This window comes from Rhinatrema bivittatum, chromosome 12, assembly GCF_901001135.1.
Source record: "Rhinatrema bivittatum chromosome 12, aRhiBiv1.1, whole genome shotgun sequence".
Taxonomy (NCBI): domain Eukaryota; kingdom Metazoa; phylum Chordata; class Amphibia; order Gymnophiona; family Rhinatrematidae; genus Rhinatrema; species Rhinatrema bivittatum.
The window spans coordinates 80,426,290-80,445,778 of NC_042626.1; the positions used below are offsets into that span (position 1 = coordinate 80,426,290).

The window sequence follows — 19,489 nt, forward strand, 5'->3', positions numbered from 1 at the left end:
TTAGATGACTGGCTGATCTGGGCGAAGTCTTGAAAGAGAGCCTCCAGGTGACCAGCAGGGTCAGGTCCCCTGCTTCACTTTTTTGAAGGAGTTAATAAACACGTGGATAAAGGTGAACCGGTAGATGTAGTATACTTGGATTTTCAGAAGGCGTTTGACAAAGTTCCTCATGAGAGGCTTCTAGGAAAAGTAAAAAGTTATGGGATAGGTGGCAATGTCCTTTCGTGGATTGCAAACTGGCTAAAAGACAGGAAACAGAGTAGGATTAAATGGACAATTTTCTCAGTGGAAGAGAGTGGACAGTGGAGTGCCTCAGGGATCTGTACTGGGACCCTTACTTTTCAATATATTTATAAATGATCTGGAAAGAAATACGACAAGTGAGATAATCAAATTTGCAGATGACACGAAATTGTTCAGAGTAGTTAAATCACAAGCAGATTGTGCAAGTGCAAGGTGTTGCATATAGGGAAAAATAACCCTAGCTGTAGTTACACGATGTTAGGTTCCATATTAGGAGCTACCACCCAAGAAAGAGATCTAGGCGTCATAGTAGATAATACATTGAAATCGTCAGCTCAGTGTGCTGCAGCAGTCAAAAAAGCAAATAAAATGTTAGGAATTATTAGGAAGGGAATGGTTAATAAAACGGAAAATGTCATAATGCCTCTATATCGCTCCATGGTGAGACCACACCTTGAATACTGTGTACAATTCTGGTCGCCGTATCTCAAAAAAGATATAGTTGCAATGGAGAAGGTACAGAGAAGGGCAACCAAAATGATAAAGGGGATGGAACAGCTCCCCTATGAGGAAAGGCTGAAGAGGTTAGGGCTGTTCAGCTTGGAGAAGAGACGGCTGAGGGGGGGATATCATAGAGGTCTTTAAGATCATGAGAGGTCTTGAACGAGTAGATGTGACTCGGTTATTTACACTTTCGAATAATAGAAGGACTAGGGGGCATTCCATGAAGTTAGCAAGTAGCACATTTAAGACTAATCGGAGAAAATTCTTTTTCACTCAACGCACAATAAATCTCTGGAATTTGTTGCCAGAGGATGTGGTTAGTGCAGTTAGTGTAGCTGGGTTCAAAAAAGGTTTGGATAAGTTCTTGGAAGAGAAGTCCATTAACTGCTATTAATCAAGTTTACTTAGGGAATAGTCACTGCTATTAATTGCATCAGTAGCATGGGATCTTCTAGGTGTTTGGGTAATTGCCAGGTTCTTGTGGCCTGGTTTGGCCTCTGTTGGAAACAGGATGCTGGGCTTGATGGACCCTTGGTCTGACCCAGCATGGCAATTTCTTATGTTCTTATGTTCTTATGTTCTTAAATTGCAGGAAGACCTTGTGAGGCTGGAAAATTGGGCATCCAAATGGCAGATGAAATTTAATGTGGATAAGTGCAAGGTGATGCATATAATAATTACACAATGTTGGGTTCCATATTAGGTGCTACAACACAAGAAAGAGATCTAGGCGTCATAGTGGATAACACATTGAAATCGTTCAGTGTGCTGCGGCAGTCAAAAAAGCAAACAGAATGTTGGGAATTATTAGAAAAGGAATGGTGAATAAAACGGAAAATGTCATAATGCCTCTGTATTGCTCCATGGTGAGACCGCACCTTGAATACTGTGTACAATTCTGGTCGCCGCATCTCAAAAAAGATATAATTGCGATGGAGAAGGTACAGAGAAGGGCTACCAAAATGATAAGGGGAATGGAACAACTCCCCTATGAGGAAAGACTAAAGAGGTTAGGACTTTTCAGCTTGGAGAAGAGACGGCTGAGGGGGGATATGATAGAGATGTTTAAAATTATGAGAGGTCTAGAACGGGTAGATGTGAATCGGTTATTTACTCTTTCGGATAGTAGAAAGACTAGGGGGCACTCCATGAAGTTAGCATGTGGCACATTTAAAACTAATTGGAGAAAGTTCTTTTTTACTCAACGCACAATTAAACTCTGGAATTTGTTGCCAGAGGATGTGGTTAGTGCAGTTAGTATAGCGGTGTTTAAAAAAGATTGGATAAGTTCTTGGAGGAGAAGTCATTACCTGCTATTAAGTTCACTTAGAGAATAGCCACTGCCATTAGCAATGGTAACATGGAATAGACTTAGTTTTTGGGTACTTGCCAGGTTCTTATGGCCTGGATTGGCCACTGTTGGAACAGGATGCTGGGCTTGATGGACCCTTGGTCTGACCCAGTATGGCATTTTCTTATGTTCTTATGTTAACTCTGCTGGGTCGTGAACATGGACAAGAGCATTCTCCTCAGTCCTTAGAGTACCTCTTAGTCTGGTTCGACACCAGGCAGGACAAGGTCTTCCTCCCTCCCTCCCTCGAGGATAAGGAAACTGATGTGCCACGTGCGTCTGTTGACTAACACAGTACGCCCCGGGGTGTGGAGCTATCTCCAGATCCTTGGCCTGATGACGTCAACCCTGGAGGGTAGTACCGTGGGCGAGGACATACATGCGGCCACTCCAACGCTCCTTGCTGTCACGTTGGAACCCACTGTCTCAAGACTACTTGATTTGCCTCCACCTACCAATGGAAGTATGTTCTCTGCTCTAGTGGTGGCTACAAGAAGTGCATCTAAGCAAGGGTGTAAGTCTGCCCCCACTGAACTGGCTAGTTCTCAAGACGGACTCGAACCTCCGAGGGTGGGGAGCTCACTTTTAGAAATTGAGAACCCAGGGGCGATGGACCAAGGAAAAGGCATGCTGGAACATAAACCGCCTGGAAGCCTGAGCTGTCAGATTAGCGTGACTGCAGTTCAACCACAGGCTCCAAGGACAAGCAGTCCGCATGATGTCTGACAATGCAACAATGATTGCCTACATCGACTGCCAAGGAGGAACCAAAAGCCACCAAGTGTCTCTGAAGACAGACTCCCTTATGAAATGGGCAGCGTTAAATGTACAAGGAATTTCGGCCTCCCACATCGCGGGAAAAGACGTCGGAGCAGACTTTCTCAGCAGGGAGAGTCTGGATCCAGGGGAATGGGTGTGTCGACCATAGCCTTCCAGCTCCTAGTAGATTCCTGGAGCCTCCCATCCATCGACCTACTGGCCACATCTCACAACCTGATTCTTTAGTCGCAGAAGAGATCAATGCTCCCAAGGGATTGACACCCTTGCCCAGACCTGGCCAGAGGAAGACTTACTGTACGCCTTCTCTCCATGGCCTCTGCTGGGTAAGGTCATTCGCAAGATCGAATGCCACAGAGGATTGGTCCTTCTGCATATCACGGGCAACTGGGCCCCGGATTGGCCCAGATGCCCGTGGTATGCAGACATGCGGATGCTTCTGGGGGAGAGCCCCCATTCCTCCCCCCACACAGGGCCTTCTCCAGCAAGGTCCAATCCTTCATGAGGACCCAACTCTGTTTTGCTTTACAGTCTGGCTCTTGAGAGGGCTCACTTGAGGAAGTGTGGATATTCGGCAGCTGTAATCACCACCTTGCTCCCATTGTGGAAGTTCTCGACATCCCTGGCATATGTGCGGATCTGCAGAATAAAATTTGAGTCCTTGTTCGAGGAACTCGGGGTCCCCCCTCGGACGACCAAGATCCCCATGATTCTGGAATTCTTACAGGACGGCCTGAACAAGGACTGTCCCTCAACTCGTAGAAGGTCCAGGTGGCAGCTCTTTCCTGCTTCAGGGATGAGGTGAATGGAGCCTGCCTGTCGATACACCTGGACTTAGCCCATTCCCTAAAAGGAGTTAAACACTTCCAACCACCCTTAAAGTGGCCAGTCCCCCTATGGAACCTCAATCTAGTATTGACTTCTTAGCAGGGCCTTCCTTTTGGCCGCTGCATGCTCTGTTTCTATGCCTGTTAATGCTGAATACTTGTATTCTTGGTAGTGATATGCTCGGCTCGTCGCATTTCTGAATTACAGGTGCTGTTATGTCGGGAGCTGTTCCTCTGGTTGTCTCCAGGAACATTGCAGCTTTGCATCGTCCCTTCCTTCTTGCCAAAGGTAGTCTCGGAGTTTCACCTGAACCAGTTCATTTCCTTACCGTCCCTAGATAGACGAAGGTCTCGGAAGACTACTGCCTCCTATGCCACTTAACGCCAGTAGGCTGTTAGTACGGTATCTAGAACGTACAGAACCGGTGCGCAAGACAGACCGTTTGTTTGTTCTTTGCGGTGAAAGGAAACAAGATAAAGCAGCTTTGTGAGCTACCAAAGCTCGCTGGATCAAGGAAGTGATCATGGGAGCTTATGTAGAGGCAGGGAAGCCTTTAACCCTTCAGGTTAAATCTCATTCCACTAGGGCCCAGGCAGTATCCTGGGTGGAAGCTAAGCTAATATTTCCCGTTGACATCTGCCGAGCAGTGACGTGGTCTTCCTTGCACACCTTCTCCAGGTTCTATTGCCTGGACATCCAAGCCTGAGGAGACACAGCCTTTGCAAGGGCGGTGCTAACTGGACCACGGGCAGCCTCCTGCCCTGTTCGGGAGTAGCTTTTGTACATCCCATTGGTCCTGAGTCCATCTGGCTACATGCTAGGAAATGGAGAAATGACTTACCTCATAATTTCGTTTTCCTTAGTGTAGTCAGATGGACTCAGCATCCCGCCCACGGCTGCCCATGAACAGTGCCAAGGAATCTGACATGAATCTCGATCCCAAAGAGGTTACGGGTAAGCCATCACCCTATCCCTAGATCTGGACATCTGTAATATTGCTGGGATTCAGCGCTTATGTTTGGTTGAGTACAGTTACGGTCACCAGTTTTAATCAGATTTTTAATCAAGTTCTTAATCAAGTTATTAAATTGTATTCAAGTTTTTCAGTAGTATGTCCACAGTGGCTTTTGAATAGAATACTGAATGGCTGAGGTCACTGCAGGGGTATATCTAAGGTGACATCAGCTTTGAAACGTGACTCCATCTGCTAGCAGGGGAGCACATAACCCATTGGTCCCGAGTCCATCTGTCTACACTAAGGAAAACGAAATTATCAGGTTAGTAATTTCTCCATTGGAAGTAGCGGGATATAAAAGTGACTAAATAAATGGTAGGGACTGAGCTGCATGGAGGGGGTGATGCGAGCCTTTGGGAAATTAATACAGCAGGAACACAGTTCAGCGATTTGGGGGTGGGGGATGAAGATGGTGGTATATTGGGAGCAGGGTAGAGTCCCCATGTAAATGTGCTCTGCATGTGTGTGATGTCACTTCCAGTACATAACCCTATTACTGTCAGTCACTCTTTACCCACTTAAATTCTCTGAGCTGCTGTTATGTAAATTTCTAATGGAAGGTAAGGTCATTTTTAATTTTTCTTTATCATGTCTCTCTTTATCCCCAGGCCCGAGCTGGGATTATTAATACAGTAGAAGTTCTGAAAGTCATGGAGGCCTTTGTGAATGAGCCCAATTATACCGTGTGGAGTGACCTGAGCTGTAACCTGGGGATCCTCGCCACACTCCTCTCCCACACAGAGTTCCAGGAGGAAATTCACTCGTTCATAAAAGACATATTTTCCCCCATAGGACAGAAGCTGGGCTGGGATCCCAAACCTGGAGAGGGTAGGTGGCAGCAGATGGGTTTGAAATGTGCAGTTTGAAAATAAATATTGCAGCCACTGTGATCAGTGTATTCTCCTATCAGGGCACCTGGATGCGTTGCTGAGGGCTCTGGTACTGGGCAAACTGGGGAAAGCAGGCTACCAGCCCATGCTTGAGGAGGCCCGGCGCAGGTTCAGGGAGCACGTGGATGGAAAGCAGCCTCTCTTAGCAGACCTCAGGAGTGCGGTGAGATTGTGTTTTCTCATTGCGATGGAGGCTGTAGGTACCAAGAGATGCATGTTGGCATTATCTGCTGGGCTAGTTTCTTTCATTCCGTCAGCCTTTCCCTGTAGACTACACTCAGGTGTGTGTCTGTATTGGGGACAGATCCTTAGGTGTACATGAATGCATGTGTGTTTCTGCATTGTATGCTGACCTGTGCTTTTGTCTCCATTAGGTGTATGTGACTGTTTTAAAACATGGTGATGGTGCCACGTTAGACACAATGCTGAAGGTAAGTTTCCATCCCCTCTGTGTCTCCCTAGTCCCAGTTTGCTCAGTCAGACCAGAATATCTCTTCAAAAGTCTCGTACATGAAAGATGGCCAATACCTGGGGAAGAGGAATGTGATTACAGTTACACAGGTGTGAGATTACCATAGTTAGGAGGCACTCCATGAAATTAGCTTGTAGCACATTTAAAACTAATCTGAGAAAATTCTTTTTCCCTCAACACATGATTAAACCCTGGAATTTTTGCCAGGGGATGTGGTTAGTGCAGTTAGTGTAGCTGGGTTTAAAAAAGGTTTGGATAAGTTCCCTGTACGTAACCAGATCAGTCCAGACTGCTGGGTTTTGCCTCCCTTCCAGTAGATGGAGACAGAGAAAAACTTGTAGAGCACCCCCTCTTAACCTGGTGTGCTACCTGCATCTCCTCAGTATGTCTCTTCTCCAGCAGATGGAGGTGATGCAAAACCTACGGTCTGCACTTTTTTATTGAGGTATAGGCTAATCTCCAAAACAAAAAAAAAGAAAGAGATGGGAAAGTAAAGTTTAAGAAAAAAGAAAAAAAATTTGCAGGTCAAGCGGAGCAGCAGGACCAACCTCCCAGGGGGGGGGTAGGCAGGTCCATCCCCCTTGGTAGAAGGTAATCTGGAGCTGGGGTTGGTGATCCTGCGTGGCTCCTCGATGGTAAGACACCAGGGGTGATTACTGGTAGTCCGGTCCCTCCCCTCAGTCCCAGTCTGATCGAGGGGGGGGAAAAAAAAAAGAAAGATCGCCACCTTCTGGTTTTCAGGCTGCTTCTCTGTGGTTTTTTTTAAACTAAGGCAGCGGGGGAGCGGTCTGATCCAGGACACAGGGCACAGCACTTTCCTGCGGGAGCACTCGGACGGCAGGGTGCACGTTTCGGCTTGAGCCATGGTAGATGCGCCATTTTTTCTCTGCCTCCCCCCCCCCCTCACCGAAAATGCCACGTCCACCTCGCTGTACTGCCTGCGGGGAGTCCAATTCTCGGCTCTCACATTCAGGTCTTTGTATTCAGTGCCTTCCCGGCGGGGAGGGCACCTCGGATATGCTGCCTAGGTCTCTCAAAAGGCAGGCTAGTCGGGGCAGTTAGGCCGATCCGTTCCTACTGAGCGTGGGAATGGTGGCCATCTTGGAAACTTTTGCTGAGGCACAGGCAAGGGTGTTAGGGGGAGAGGAACTCCTCCCGATCTTTCTCCAGTCCCCAGCAGCCCAGAGGACCCGCAGGAGCGGTCCAGATAGGGCTCTGATTGCGAGCACATTACCTTGCCGATGGGGGGTGGTCCTGAGGCCTTTTCACTAGACTTTGTGCTGTTAATGCACAAAGCATTTCTAGCCACTCAGGCACATCAGAAGGGAGCTTCCGTGCAGTGGCGACCTGAGGGGCCCCCAAGTAAGGTTCCTAGGACTCAGGAGTCCCAGGGATCTCTACTTGGTGATCGTTGGAGAATTTAATCTGCCAGATGTAGACTGGAGAATCCCTTCTGCAGAATCTAACAATAGTAGAGAAATCGTGAATGCCCTGCAAGGGGCTCTGATCAAACAAATGGCAATGGAACCCACGAGGGAGGGAGGTATACTCTATTTAGTGCTCACTAATGGAGATAATGTCTCTGATGTCCAGGTGGGCACCCACCTAAGCACCAGTGATTATCAAACGGTATGGTTTCATATCACAAAAAGGATACGGAGAAGAAGCACGAAGACCAGAGTTTTGCAGTTCAAAAACACAGACTTTGATGAAATGGGGAAGTACCTGGAAGAAGAACTAGAAGGCTGGGAGAATAAGAGAGATGTGGAACAACAGTGGACCAAACTAAAAGGAGTAATTACCAAGGCAACTAATCTATATGTTAGAAAAATAAAGAAAAGCAAAAGAAAAATGAAACCTATCTGGTTCTCAAAGGAGATGGCTGACAAAATAAAGGCTAAAAGAACAGCGTTCCAAGAAATATAAAGGATCCCAAAGGGAGGAGCACAAAGAAGAATATCTGGTAGAACTGAGGGAGACAAAGAAAGTAATCAAGATGGCAAAAAGTCAAGCAGAAGAAAGGATTGCCAAAGAGGTAAAGCGAGGTGACAAAACATTTTTCAGATGCATCAGAGAAAGGAGAAAAGTTCAGTGGTATAGTGAAATTGAAAGGTGAAAAGGATCAATGTGTGGAGAGAGACGAAGAAATGGCAGAAATATTAAACGAATACTTCAATTCAGTGTTCACTAAAGAGGACCATGGAGAAGGACCATCGCTAGTTAACAAGAAACTGGAGGGGAGTGGAGTAGATGTAACTCCATTTACAGTAGAGAATGTATGGGAAGAGCTGGGAAAACTGAAAGTGGCAAAGCCATGGGGCCTGATGAGGTTCATCCAAGGATACTGAAGGAGCTCAGAGATGTGCTGGCGGGTCCGCTGTGTGACCTGTTCAATAGATCCCTAGAAACGGGAGTGGTGCCGAGTGATTGGAGAAGAGCGGTGGTGGTCCCGCTTCACAAGTGGGAGCAGAGAGAAGGCTGGTAATTACAGACCAGTTAGCCTCACCTTGGTGGTGGGAAAAGTAATGGAGTCGCTGCTGAAAGAAAGAATAGTGAACTATCTACTGTCAGAAGAATTGCTGGACCAGAGGCAGTATGGATTCACCAGGGGAAGATCCTGTCAGACAAATCTGATTGACTTTTTTGACTGGGTGACTAGGGAATTGGATCGAGGAAGAGCGCTCAATGTCATCTACTTGGATTTCAGCTAAGCTTTTGATACGGTCCCGCACAGGAGGCTGGTGAATAAAATGAGAAGCTTAGGAGTGAGTGCCGAGGTGGTGGCCTGGATTGCAAACTGGTTGACGGACAGAAGACAATGTGTGATGGTAAATGGAACTTACTCTGAAGAGAGAGCGGTGTTAAGCGGAGTGCTGCAAGGATCGGTGTTGGGACCGGGTTGTTCAATATCTTCGTGAGCGACATTGCGGACGGGATAGAAGGTAAGGTTTATCTTTTTGCGGATGACACTAAGACCTGCAACAGAGTGGACACACCGGAAGGAGTGGAGAGAATGAAATGGGATTTAAGGAAGCTGGAAGAGTGGTCGAAGTTATGTCAGCTGAGATTCAATGCCAAGAAGTGCAGAGTCACGCATATGGGGTGTGGAAATCCGAAAGAACTGTATTCGATGGGAGTTGAAGGGCTGATGTGCACGGAGCAGGAGAGAGACCTTGGGGTGATAGTGTCTAACTATCTGAAGTCGGCGAAACAATGTGACAAGGCGATAGCTAAAGCCAGAAGAATGCTGGGCTGCATAGAGAGGAATATTGAGTAAGAAAAGGGAAGTGATTATCCCCTTGTACAGGAGTACTGGAGTACTGTGCTCAGTTCTGGAGACCGTATCTCCGAAGGGACTGAGACCAAAACTGAAGGATTTCAAAGGGACGTGGGATAAATACTGTGGGATCCATAAAGTCTAGAGGATGTGAATGAAGAGATGAGGCATGGGTGTGGCTTGCAGAAATGACAGCTACTACCTGGAGATTAATATCCTTATTCAGTAAACATACACACAGTTAATGCGACTCCAACATTGTTCTGTGCTTCAACGGCAAGAGAAAATGTGGAAAAATAACTTGCATTCACAAAAAAGCGGGGGAGTAGCTGCATTCACAAAAAAAAAACAGGGGAGTAGCTTGCTTGTTGTGGCGGTTACTACCGCAAACCGGATAAGCCTGATACTTCTCTTTCAATGCATATCCAGCGTAGCTCTCTGCTTCAACAGCGGGGGCGGGATGAAGAAATAGGATTTATAATCAGACAAACAATCAACAAAGACTGAATTACATAGTCTGGATAAATCACTAAAGCATGGGTGTAGCTTGCTTGTGTTGGCGGTTACTACCCCGAATCAATTAAGCCTGATACTTCACTTGGAATACATATCCAGTGCAGCTCACTGCTTCATCGGCAGGGGGAATGAAGAAAAGAGGATATATATTCAGACAACAACCAACAAGGACTGAATTGCACAGGTTGGGTAAACAAATAAGCGTGGGAGTAGCTTGCTTGTTATGGCAGTTACTACCCCTAACCAATTAAGATAGATACTTCACTTAGATGCAGCTTCAGCACTGCTCTCTACGTCAATGGTGGGGGTGGAATGTAAATAGAACCAAAAAGTTACTAATAAAGGCCAAGAAGTATCAGATAAGTATGAGAAAAAAATAAGTGTGAAAGCTTGCTGGGCAGACTGGATGGGCCGTTCTTCTGCCGTCATTTCTATGTTTCTATGTAAAAGCTTCGGAGCTCTTCCCTTCCTGGGGTAGGAACCCCCGTACCCGACGCAGCAGGAGTTGGTCAGTCGGATGCGTTCACAGCCCCTCCGCCCCTCCCTGGGGGGGCGGACCTGGATGAGGATCTCAGCAAGGTGTCTCCTTTGGAAGGCGATGATCCTAAGGTGGTCCGCCTCTTTCATAAGGAGGAATTGGACCCGCTTATTCCGTGGATCTTGGCGGAGTGCGGAGTGGACCTTCCTCAAGAAGTCCTTCCTCATGATTCAGTGGACCTGGTCCTCGCTGGGCTGCGGGGTCCATTCAGGACTTTTCCTCTTCATCCCATGCTCCAACAGTTAATGACTCGGGAAAGGGATGTCCTGGAAGCAGGCTTCAGAGTGGGTCGAGCGATGGAGAAGTTGTACCCGTTCGCTGAGGAGATTTTGGAGCTCCTAAGGTTTCCCAAGGTTGATGCTTCTATGTCGGCGGTCACAGAGGATTATGATCCCAGTGGCTGGAGCAGCGGCCCTGAAGGATCTCCAAGATAGAAAGCTCGAGGTTCTCCTAAAGAGGGTTTTTGAGGTTTCTGCTCTGGGTATTCAGGCGGCCATCTGTAGTAACTTTATGCTATGGGAGAGCTTATGATGGTTCAACAGTTAACTTCCCAAGACCTCCCGCCTCAGGAATCTGTCCAGGCAGAGCGCCTGGAGGCGGTTGCATATGGGGCCTTATATGACCTCCTGCGGACTTCTTCCAGGACCATGGCGTCGGCAGTCTCAGCCAGGAGACATCTCTGGTTATGCAACTGGTCTGCTGATGTCTCTTCTAAGGCCCAGTTGAGCTCTTTACCTTTCAAGGGAAAGTTTCTTTTTGGAGAGGATTTGGAGCAGTTTATCAAGTCGCTGGGCGAAAATAAGGTTCACAAGCTTCTGGAGGACAGGCCTAGACTTCTCTACGGCCCACGCTCAGTTTCGGGGCCAAAGAAGATTCCGTCAGAATAAAGGACCTCTGTGGCGACTCGGCGACAGCCCGCAGGCAGGGTGGAGCCCTGGTCTCATTCCTTTCGAAGCCGATGGCCCGCTAGGGACAGTGCCGGTTCCGCTCCGATTGGAGCCAAGTCAACTCAATGAGATACGGTCGGCCCATTCCTCGGTTAGCAGAGTTGGGAGGACGGCTGTCCAGATTTTACAAGGAATGGGTCAAGATAACCTCCGACCAATGGGTTCTAGATGTCATCAAAAATGGCTACGCGTTGGAATTTGCTCGGCCCATCCGAGACCTATTTCTAGTCTCCCCTTGCGGTTCTCGCACCATAGGTTTGTTTGTGCAACAGACTCTTGACCGGCTACTCTGTCTGGGGGCCATTGTATCCGTCCCCAGATGGAATACACGAAGGGGCATTATTCCATCTACTTCATCTCCCCAAGAAGGAGGGGTCCTTCCGGCTGATCCTTAACCTGAAAAAGGTAAACAGGGCCCTCAAGATTCCACGTTTCCGGATGGAGACCCTGTACTCCGTCATAGCGGCGGTCCACAGCGGCGAGTTCTTGGCTTCCCTGGACTTGACCGAAGCGTATTTACACATAGCCATTCGCAAGGGTCATCAGAGATTCCTTCGATTCAAGATTCTCAGCAACCATTTCCAGTTTTGTGCTCTGCCGTTCGGGCTGGCGACAGCACCTCGCACATTCCCCAAGGTGATGATGGTAGTGGCAGCAGCCCTTCGAAAGGAGGGCATGCTAGTTCACCCATATCTGGGTGACTGGCTCATCCGGGCGAAGTCGAAGGTGCTTTGCGAGGCAGCGGTCAACAAAGTTGTGGGTCTCCTGGAGTCTCTGGGATGGGTAGTCAATCAGGCGAAAAGCAGCCTTTTTCCATCTCAGGTATTGGACTTCTTGGGAGCCTGATTCGATACCCTGGTGGGGAAGGTATTCCTCCAAGCGGACCGGATCTTCAAGTTGATGCAACAAATCCGCCACCTGTTGTCTCTTCCTATCCCCAAGGTTTGGGACTATTTGCAGGTCCTCTATTCCATGGAGTTGGTCCCTTAGGTGTTTGCTCATATGAGACTGTTACAGAGAGCATTGCTTTCTCGATGGGATCTGAAGTCGGAAGAGTTTCAAATCCCATTCCCGCTCACAGAGTCCGCAAGATCCAGTCTTGGTTGGTGGCTGATTCCAGAACACCTGCATCGTGGAGTGGATCTCGAAGTTCCTCAGTGTATAGTAGTCACCACAGATGCCAGCCTCTCTGGTTAGGGAGTGGTCTGCCAATCATGGGCAGTCTAAGGAACCTGGTTGCCAGAGGAGACTCAGTGGTCCATCAATCGCCTGGAGATGAAGGCAGTTCGTTTGGCGCTGCAACTCTTTCTACCGATTGTATGCAATCGGGCGGTCCGAAAACTGTCCGACAATATGACGACGGTGGCCTACATCAACTGTCAGGGTGGCACCAAAAGTCAACCGGTAGCCACAGAGGCAGAGCAACTCATGGACTGGGCGGAGAAGCATCTCGCCATTCTGGCAGCATCACACATCGCAGGCACAGACAACGTGCAAGCGGATTACTTGAGTCAATGACGGATCGATCCCGGAGAGTGGGAACTCTGAGGAAGCGATGGCCCTCATCGTTTGCAGATGGGGCTTACCCCATCTGGATTTGATGGCAACTCAAAGGAATGCCAAGGCCCCTCACTTCTTCATTCGCAGACGGGAACACGGAGCAGAAGGGGTAGATGCGTTGGTTCCTCCGTGGCCGACCACAGTTCTCCTCTGTCTTCCCTCTGTGGGTGCTAGTCGGCAAAGTTCTGCGCCGAATAGAGGTTCACCCAGGGAGGGTAATCCTGGTAGCTCTGGAATGGCCTCGGCACCCATGGTTCACGGACCTAATCAATCTGGCGGTGGACGGTCCCCTCAGGTTGGGTCATCTTTCCCATTTGCTATGTCAAGGCCCTATATTTTTTGATCAGGCGGATCGCTTTTGTCTAGCGGCCTGGCTTTTGAAAGGAGGCGATTGAGGGGAAAAAAAGGTTATCAGGAGGATGTCATTACTACCCTTCTGCAAGTGCATAAACCTTCTACCTTGTTGACGTATGTTAGAGTATGGAAGGTGTTCGAGTTATGGTGCAAGGAGCAGGGCGTTCTTCCCCGCCGTTCTTCGGTGCTGCAGATTCTGGTGTTTTTACAGAAAGGCTTAGCTAAAGGATTGTCCTTTAATTCCCTTCGGGTCCAAGTGGCAGCCTTGGGGTGTCTCCTAGGCAAGCTTAATGGTAGCTCTCTCGTGTCACATCCGGATGTGGTCCATTTTCTTCGAGGGGCGAAGCATTTGAATCCTCCGGTCCGTCTGGTCTGTCCCTCCCTCCTGGAGCCTGAATTTGGTGCTTAGGGTCTTGTATGACATTCCTTTTGAGCCCCTTAAACGGGCTACCTTAAAGGTCCTCCCACTAAAGATGGTATTTTTGGTGGCTATTTGCTCAACTTGCAGGGTATCCGAGCTTCGAGCCCTTTTTACGCATTTTGGATTCGGGGGTCTCTCTCAGAACCGTTCCATCCTTTTTACCAAAGGTGCTCTCGTCGTTCCATTTGAAAATCAGTATGTGGAGCTTCCTGCTTTTTCTCACATCGATTTGGAGGTGCCGCATGCTAGGGAGTTGAAGCGTTTAGATGTCAGGAGAGTTAACCTGCGCTATTTGGAGGTCACGAATTCTTTCCGAGTTTCGGTTCATTTGTTCATCTTGTGGAATAGCGCTAAGAAAGGACAACAAGCGTCCAAGGTGACTATTGCCCGATGGTTGAAAGAAGCTATCTCGTCGGCTTACATTTGTCATGGCTGGCCTATCCAGCCATGATTAGGATCTGTACGATGTACAGATCCTAATCCCAATCACCGAATCTCTCCAAAAAAACTCTGGATTTCTGGAACACATGCCAACAAGCCATCAATAACTTACTCACAAGCTTAAATCTTATCCTTAATCAAAACAAAACAGAATACCTACTCATCTCTCAAGATGGAACCTACTCACTTCCCAGCACCAACCTCACCACCCAAATAACACTGTCACCACAAGTCAGAAATCTAGGAGTTATACTTGATAACCAAATGAATTACAGAGCTCTCATCAATAATATAGTAAAGGACGGATTCTTCAAATTACAAGTCTTAAAAAGACTTAGACCACTCCTCCATTTTCAAGACTTCCGATTGGTTCTACAAACAATCATACTCACGAAAATAGATTACTGCAACTCTCTTCTAGTAGGCCTACCCGCAAACGCCTTAAAACCATTACAGATGTTGCAAAACGCTTCGGCAAGGATCCTAACCAAGACTAACAAAAGGGACCACATCTCACCCATCTTAAAAAGCCTACACTGGCTACCAGTCAATTTCAGAATACTCTTCAAAGTGCTTTCATCAATACACAAAGCATTACACAACCTGGCCCCACTCAAGCTCAAATTCCCTCTCCAACTCCACACCTCTACTAGACCAGTGAGACAAGTCTACCGAAACAATCTCCAGATACCACCAATGAAATCAGCGTTAAGCAAAAGAGCATTCTCCACAGCTGGTCCCAAACTCTGGAATGCGCTCCCGCCAGAACTCAAATCAGTGCAATGCCCCATTATCTTCAAAAAAAGACTTAAAACTTGGCTCTTCCACCAAGCTTTTCCATAACATCAGACTGCACAATAATCTCTGCCAAGCTCCCCTTTAGGTCACTTTCAATCAAACTATAAGAGAACTATATAAGAACTTCAGTTAATTTCAACAACCTACAAGAGAACTATACAAGATCTAGACAAGTTCAACTTTAAAAAATTCTTTGAATCCCCATTGAATACCCCATAGAATAACTCAAGGAACTCCCCAATAAAAAAAAAAAAAATAATAATAATTTTCCAACTCCAACTCCTTGGCAATTCAAAAGTCCAACATTTAATTCCCTACCTATTGTCAGTCCTAAACTCTTTACACAACCCCACACCGATGTTATCTGCCTCAGCCTATATTAGGCTTTGTATATTGTATTTCTTTGTTATTTAACCCCATATATTTATCTCCAAGTTATTTCTACCTGTTTTTTGTAAGACATTTTCTTGTCACTGTTATTGTTCAAAATGTAAACCGAATTGATCAGTAATTCTGTTATTGGAAAGTCGGTATATAAAAGTTCTAAATAAATAAATAAATCCCTGAGGGCTTAAAAGCGTACTCGCTATGCTCTCAGTCCGCTTCATGGGCTGAGTGTCAGTTGGTGTCGCCACAGGAGATTTGTAGGGCGGCGACTTGGAAGACGTTACACACTTTTGTTCGTCACTACCATTTGGACGTCCAAGCTCCAGGCGATGGCAGTTTTGGCAGCAGTGTTCTTCAAGCTGGACTCTCAATGTCCCACCCTGTCTAGGGAAGCTTTGGTACATCTCAGCAGTCTGGACTGATCCAGGTATGTACAGGGAAAGGAAAATTGGTTCTTACCTGATAATTTTCATTCCTGTAGTAACATGGATCAGTCCAGATGCCCTCCCTTAAGGAGTTTATCGAGAGAGTCTGCTCTGATGTTTAATTTCTGCTGAAGAAACCAAAAGAAGGCTACATGTTTGTTCTGTTTTATTAATTAGTTTGACAGTTCTCTGGTTTGCTTTTTACTTGATCTGCAATTTGCTGTAATTTTTTGCTATTTTCCTACAAGTTTTTCTGCTTTGATACTGTTTATACTGAGGAGGTGCAGGTAGCACACCAGGTTAAGAGGGGGTGCTCTACAAGTTTTTCTCTGTCTCCATCTGCTGGAAGGGAGGCAAACCCCAGCAGTCTGGACTGATCTGTGGTACTACAGGAACGAAAATTATCAGGGGAAAGCCGACAGTTGCTCAGCAGTGCATGGTTCGGAGAAAGGTATTTTCAAAGGATACTAATGATGCATTAGAATTAGGGCATCCCGACAGTGAGGTTCCAATAGTAAGAAAAGTAGTCCGTGCCTGTAACTAAAAACTCACCCGAGCTAAAAAATTCTAACTTATCCCTGTCAATTAAAAAGCAGAATGAAAATACAAACCAAAAAACACACTTTGAAATGTTTGTATGCTAATGCCAGAAATCTAAGAAGATGGGAGAATTAGAATGTATAGTAGTGAATGAAGACATAGACTTAATTGGCATCTCAGAGACATGGTGGAAGGAGGACAACCAATGGGACAGTGCTATACCGGGGTACAAATTATATCGCAATGACAGAGAGGAGCACCTGGGAGGTGGTGTGACCCTTTATGTCCGGGTTGGCATAGAGTCCAACAGGATAAACATCCTGCATGAGACTAAATGCACAATTGAATCTTTATGGGTAGAAATCCCTTGTGTGTCAGGGAAGACTATAGTGATAGGAATATACTACCGTCCACCTGGTCAAGATAGTGAGACTGACAGTGAAATGCTAAGAGAAATTAGGGAAGCTAACCAAATTGGTAGTGCGGTAATAATGTGAGACTTCAGTTACCCCAATATTGATTGGATAAATGTATCATCGATACATGCTAGAGAGAGAAAGTTCCTGGATGGAATAAATGACATTTTTATGGAGCAATTGGTTCAGGAACCAACGAGAGAGGGAGCAATTTTAGATCTAATTCTCAGCGGAGCACAGGATTTGGTGAGAGAGGTAATGGTGGTAGGGCCGCTTGGCAACAGTGATCATAATATGATCAAATTTGAATTAATGACTGGAAGGGGGACAGTAAGCAAATCCACGGCTCTCATGCTAAACTTTCAAAAGGGAAAATTTGATAAAATGAGAAAAATAGTTAGAAAAAAACTGAAAGGAGCAGCTACAAAGGTAAAAAGTGTGCAAGAGGCATGGTCATTGTTAAAAAAAAAAAAAAAACAAAAACCATCCTAGAAGCACTGTCCAGATGTATTCCACACATTAAAAAAGGTGGAAAGAAGGCAAAACGATTACCAGCATGGTTAAAAGGGGAGGTGAAAGAAACTATTTTAGCCAAAAGATCTTCATTCAAAAATTGGAAAAAGGATCCAACAGAAGAAAATAGGATAATGCATAAGCATTGGCAAGTTAAATGTAAGACATTGATAAGACAGGCTAAGAGAGAATTTGAAAAGGAACTGTCCGTAGAGGCAAAAACTCACAGTAAAAACTTTTTAAAATATATCCAAAGCAGAAAGCCAGTGAGGGAGTCAGTTGGACCGTTAGATGATTGAGGGGTTAAAGGGGCACTTAGAGAAGATAAGGCCATCGCAGAAAGATTAAATTATTTCTTTGCTTCGGTGTTTACTGAAGAGGATGAAGGGGAGGTACCCGTACAGGAGAAGGTTTTCATGGGCAATGATTCAGATGGACTGAACCAAATCACGGTTAACCTAGAAGATGTGGTAGGCCTGATTGACAAACTGAAGAGTAGTAAATCACCTGGACCGGATGGTGTACACCCCAGAGTTTTGAAGGAACTCAAAAATGAAATTTCAGACCTATTAGTAAACATTTGTAACCTATCATTAAAATCATCCATTGTACCTGAAGACTGGAGAATAGCTAATGTAACCCCAATAATTTAAAAAGGGCTCCAGGGGTGATCCGGGAAACTACAGACCAGTTAGCCTGACTTCAGTGCCAGGAAAAATAGTGGAAAGTGTTCTAAATCCTCAAAGTCACAGAACAATATATAATACATGGTTAATGGAACAAGTCAGTATGGCTTTACCCAGGCAAAGTCTTGCCTCATAAATCTGCTTCACTTTTGAAGGAGTTAATAAAAATGTGGATAAAGTTGAACCGGTAGATGTAGTGTACTTGGATTTTCAGAAGGCGTTTTACAAAGTTCCTCATGAGAGGCTTCTAGGAAAAGTAAAATTTCATGGGATAGGTGGCTATGTCCTTTCGTGGATTACAAACTGGCTAAAAGACAGGAACAGAGAGTAGGACTTAATGGACAATTTTCTCAATGGAAGGGAGTGTGCAGTGGAGTGCCTCAGGGATCTGTATTGGGACCCTTACTTTTTAATATATTTATAAATGACCTGGAAAGAAATACGAGTGAGTTAATCAAATTTGCAGATGATACAAAATTATTCAGAGTAGTTAAATCACAAGCAGATTGTGATAAATTGCAGGAAGACCTTGTGAGACTGGAAATTGGGCATCCAAATGGCAGATGAAATTTAAGAGGTGGATAGTGCAAGGTGATGCATATAGGGAAAAATAACCCATGCTATAGGTTACACACAATGTTAGGTTCCAAATTAAGGTGCAAATTTGACAATAGTCGGTTCAGTGTGCCACGGCAGTTTAAAAAGCAAACAGAATGTTAGGGAATTATTAGAAAGGGAATGGTGAAATAAAACAGAAAATGTCATAATGCCTCTGTATTGCTCCATGGTGAGACCGCACCTTGAATACTGTGTACAATTCTGGTCGCCTGCATCTCAAAAAGATATAATTGCGATGGAGAAGGTACAGAGAACGGCGACCAAAATGATAAGGGGAATGAAACAGCTCCCCTATGAGGAAAGACTAAAGAGGTTAGGACTTCTCAGCTTGGAGAAGAGACGGCTGAGGGGGATATGATAGAGGTGTTTAAAATCATGAGAGGTCTAGAATGAGTAGATGTGAATTGGTTATTTACTCTTTCAGATGATAGACTAGGGGGCACTCCATGAAGTTAGCATGTGGCACATTTTAAAACTAATCTGAGAAAGTTCTTTTTCACTCAACTCACAGTTAAACTCTAGAATTTGTTGCCAGAGGATGTGGTTAGTGCAGTTAGTATAGCTGTGTTTAAAAAAGGATTGGATAGGTTCTTGGAGGAGAAGTCCATTACCTGCTATTAATTAAGTTGACTTAGAAAATGGCCACTGCTATTACTAGCAACAGTAACATGGAATAGACTTAGTTTTTGGGTACTTGCCAGGTTTTTATCGCCTGGATTGGCCACTGTTGGAAACAAGATTCTGGGCTTCATGGACCCTTGGTCTGAACCTGTCTGACATGTTCTTATGATAGTGTTTGTATTCTTTATCTTCTCCAATAGAACTGATCAGTGTCATGGCATTCTGAGTTTTATCAGGGATATTAGCTGTGCATGCATGTGGTTGCTCTGTGAGTTCTCTGCGCCCCCCCCCCCCCCCAAGACAGCATATGTTTGAACTCCCTGCGACAGCTTTGTCTCTACTAATAGATTT

At 45.9% G+C, this 19,489-nt stretch overlaps 1 protein-coding gene across 3 annotated transcripts in view; it reads left to right on the plus strand.

Annotated features, from left to right (window-relative positions):
* The window catches only part of LOC115073621 (puromycin-sensitive aminopeptidase-like), a 325,446-nt gene that overhangs the window by 260,364 nt on the left and 45,593 nt on the right, over positions 1-19,489 (plus strand). For all 3 annotated transcript variants that reach the window (XM_029572186.1, XM_029572187.1, XM_029572185.1), the window contains 3 exons: positions 5,327-5,546; positions 5,629-5,771; positions 5,983-6,039. In XM_029572186.1, coding sequence (XP_029428046.1) covers positions 5,327-5,546; positions 5,629-5,771; positions 5,983-6,039 — 420 coding nt within the window. The remainder of the gene's footprint in view (positions 1-5,326; positions 5,547-5,628; positions 5,772-5,982; positions 6,040-19,489) is intronic.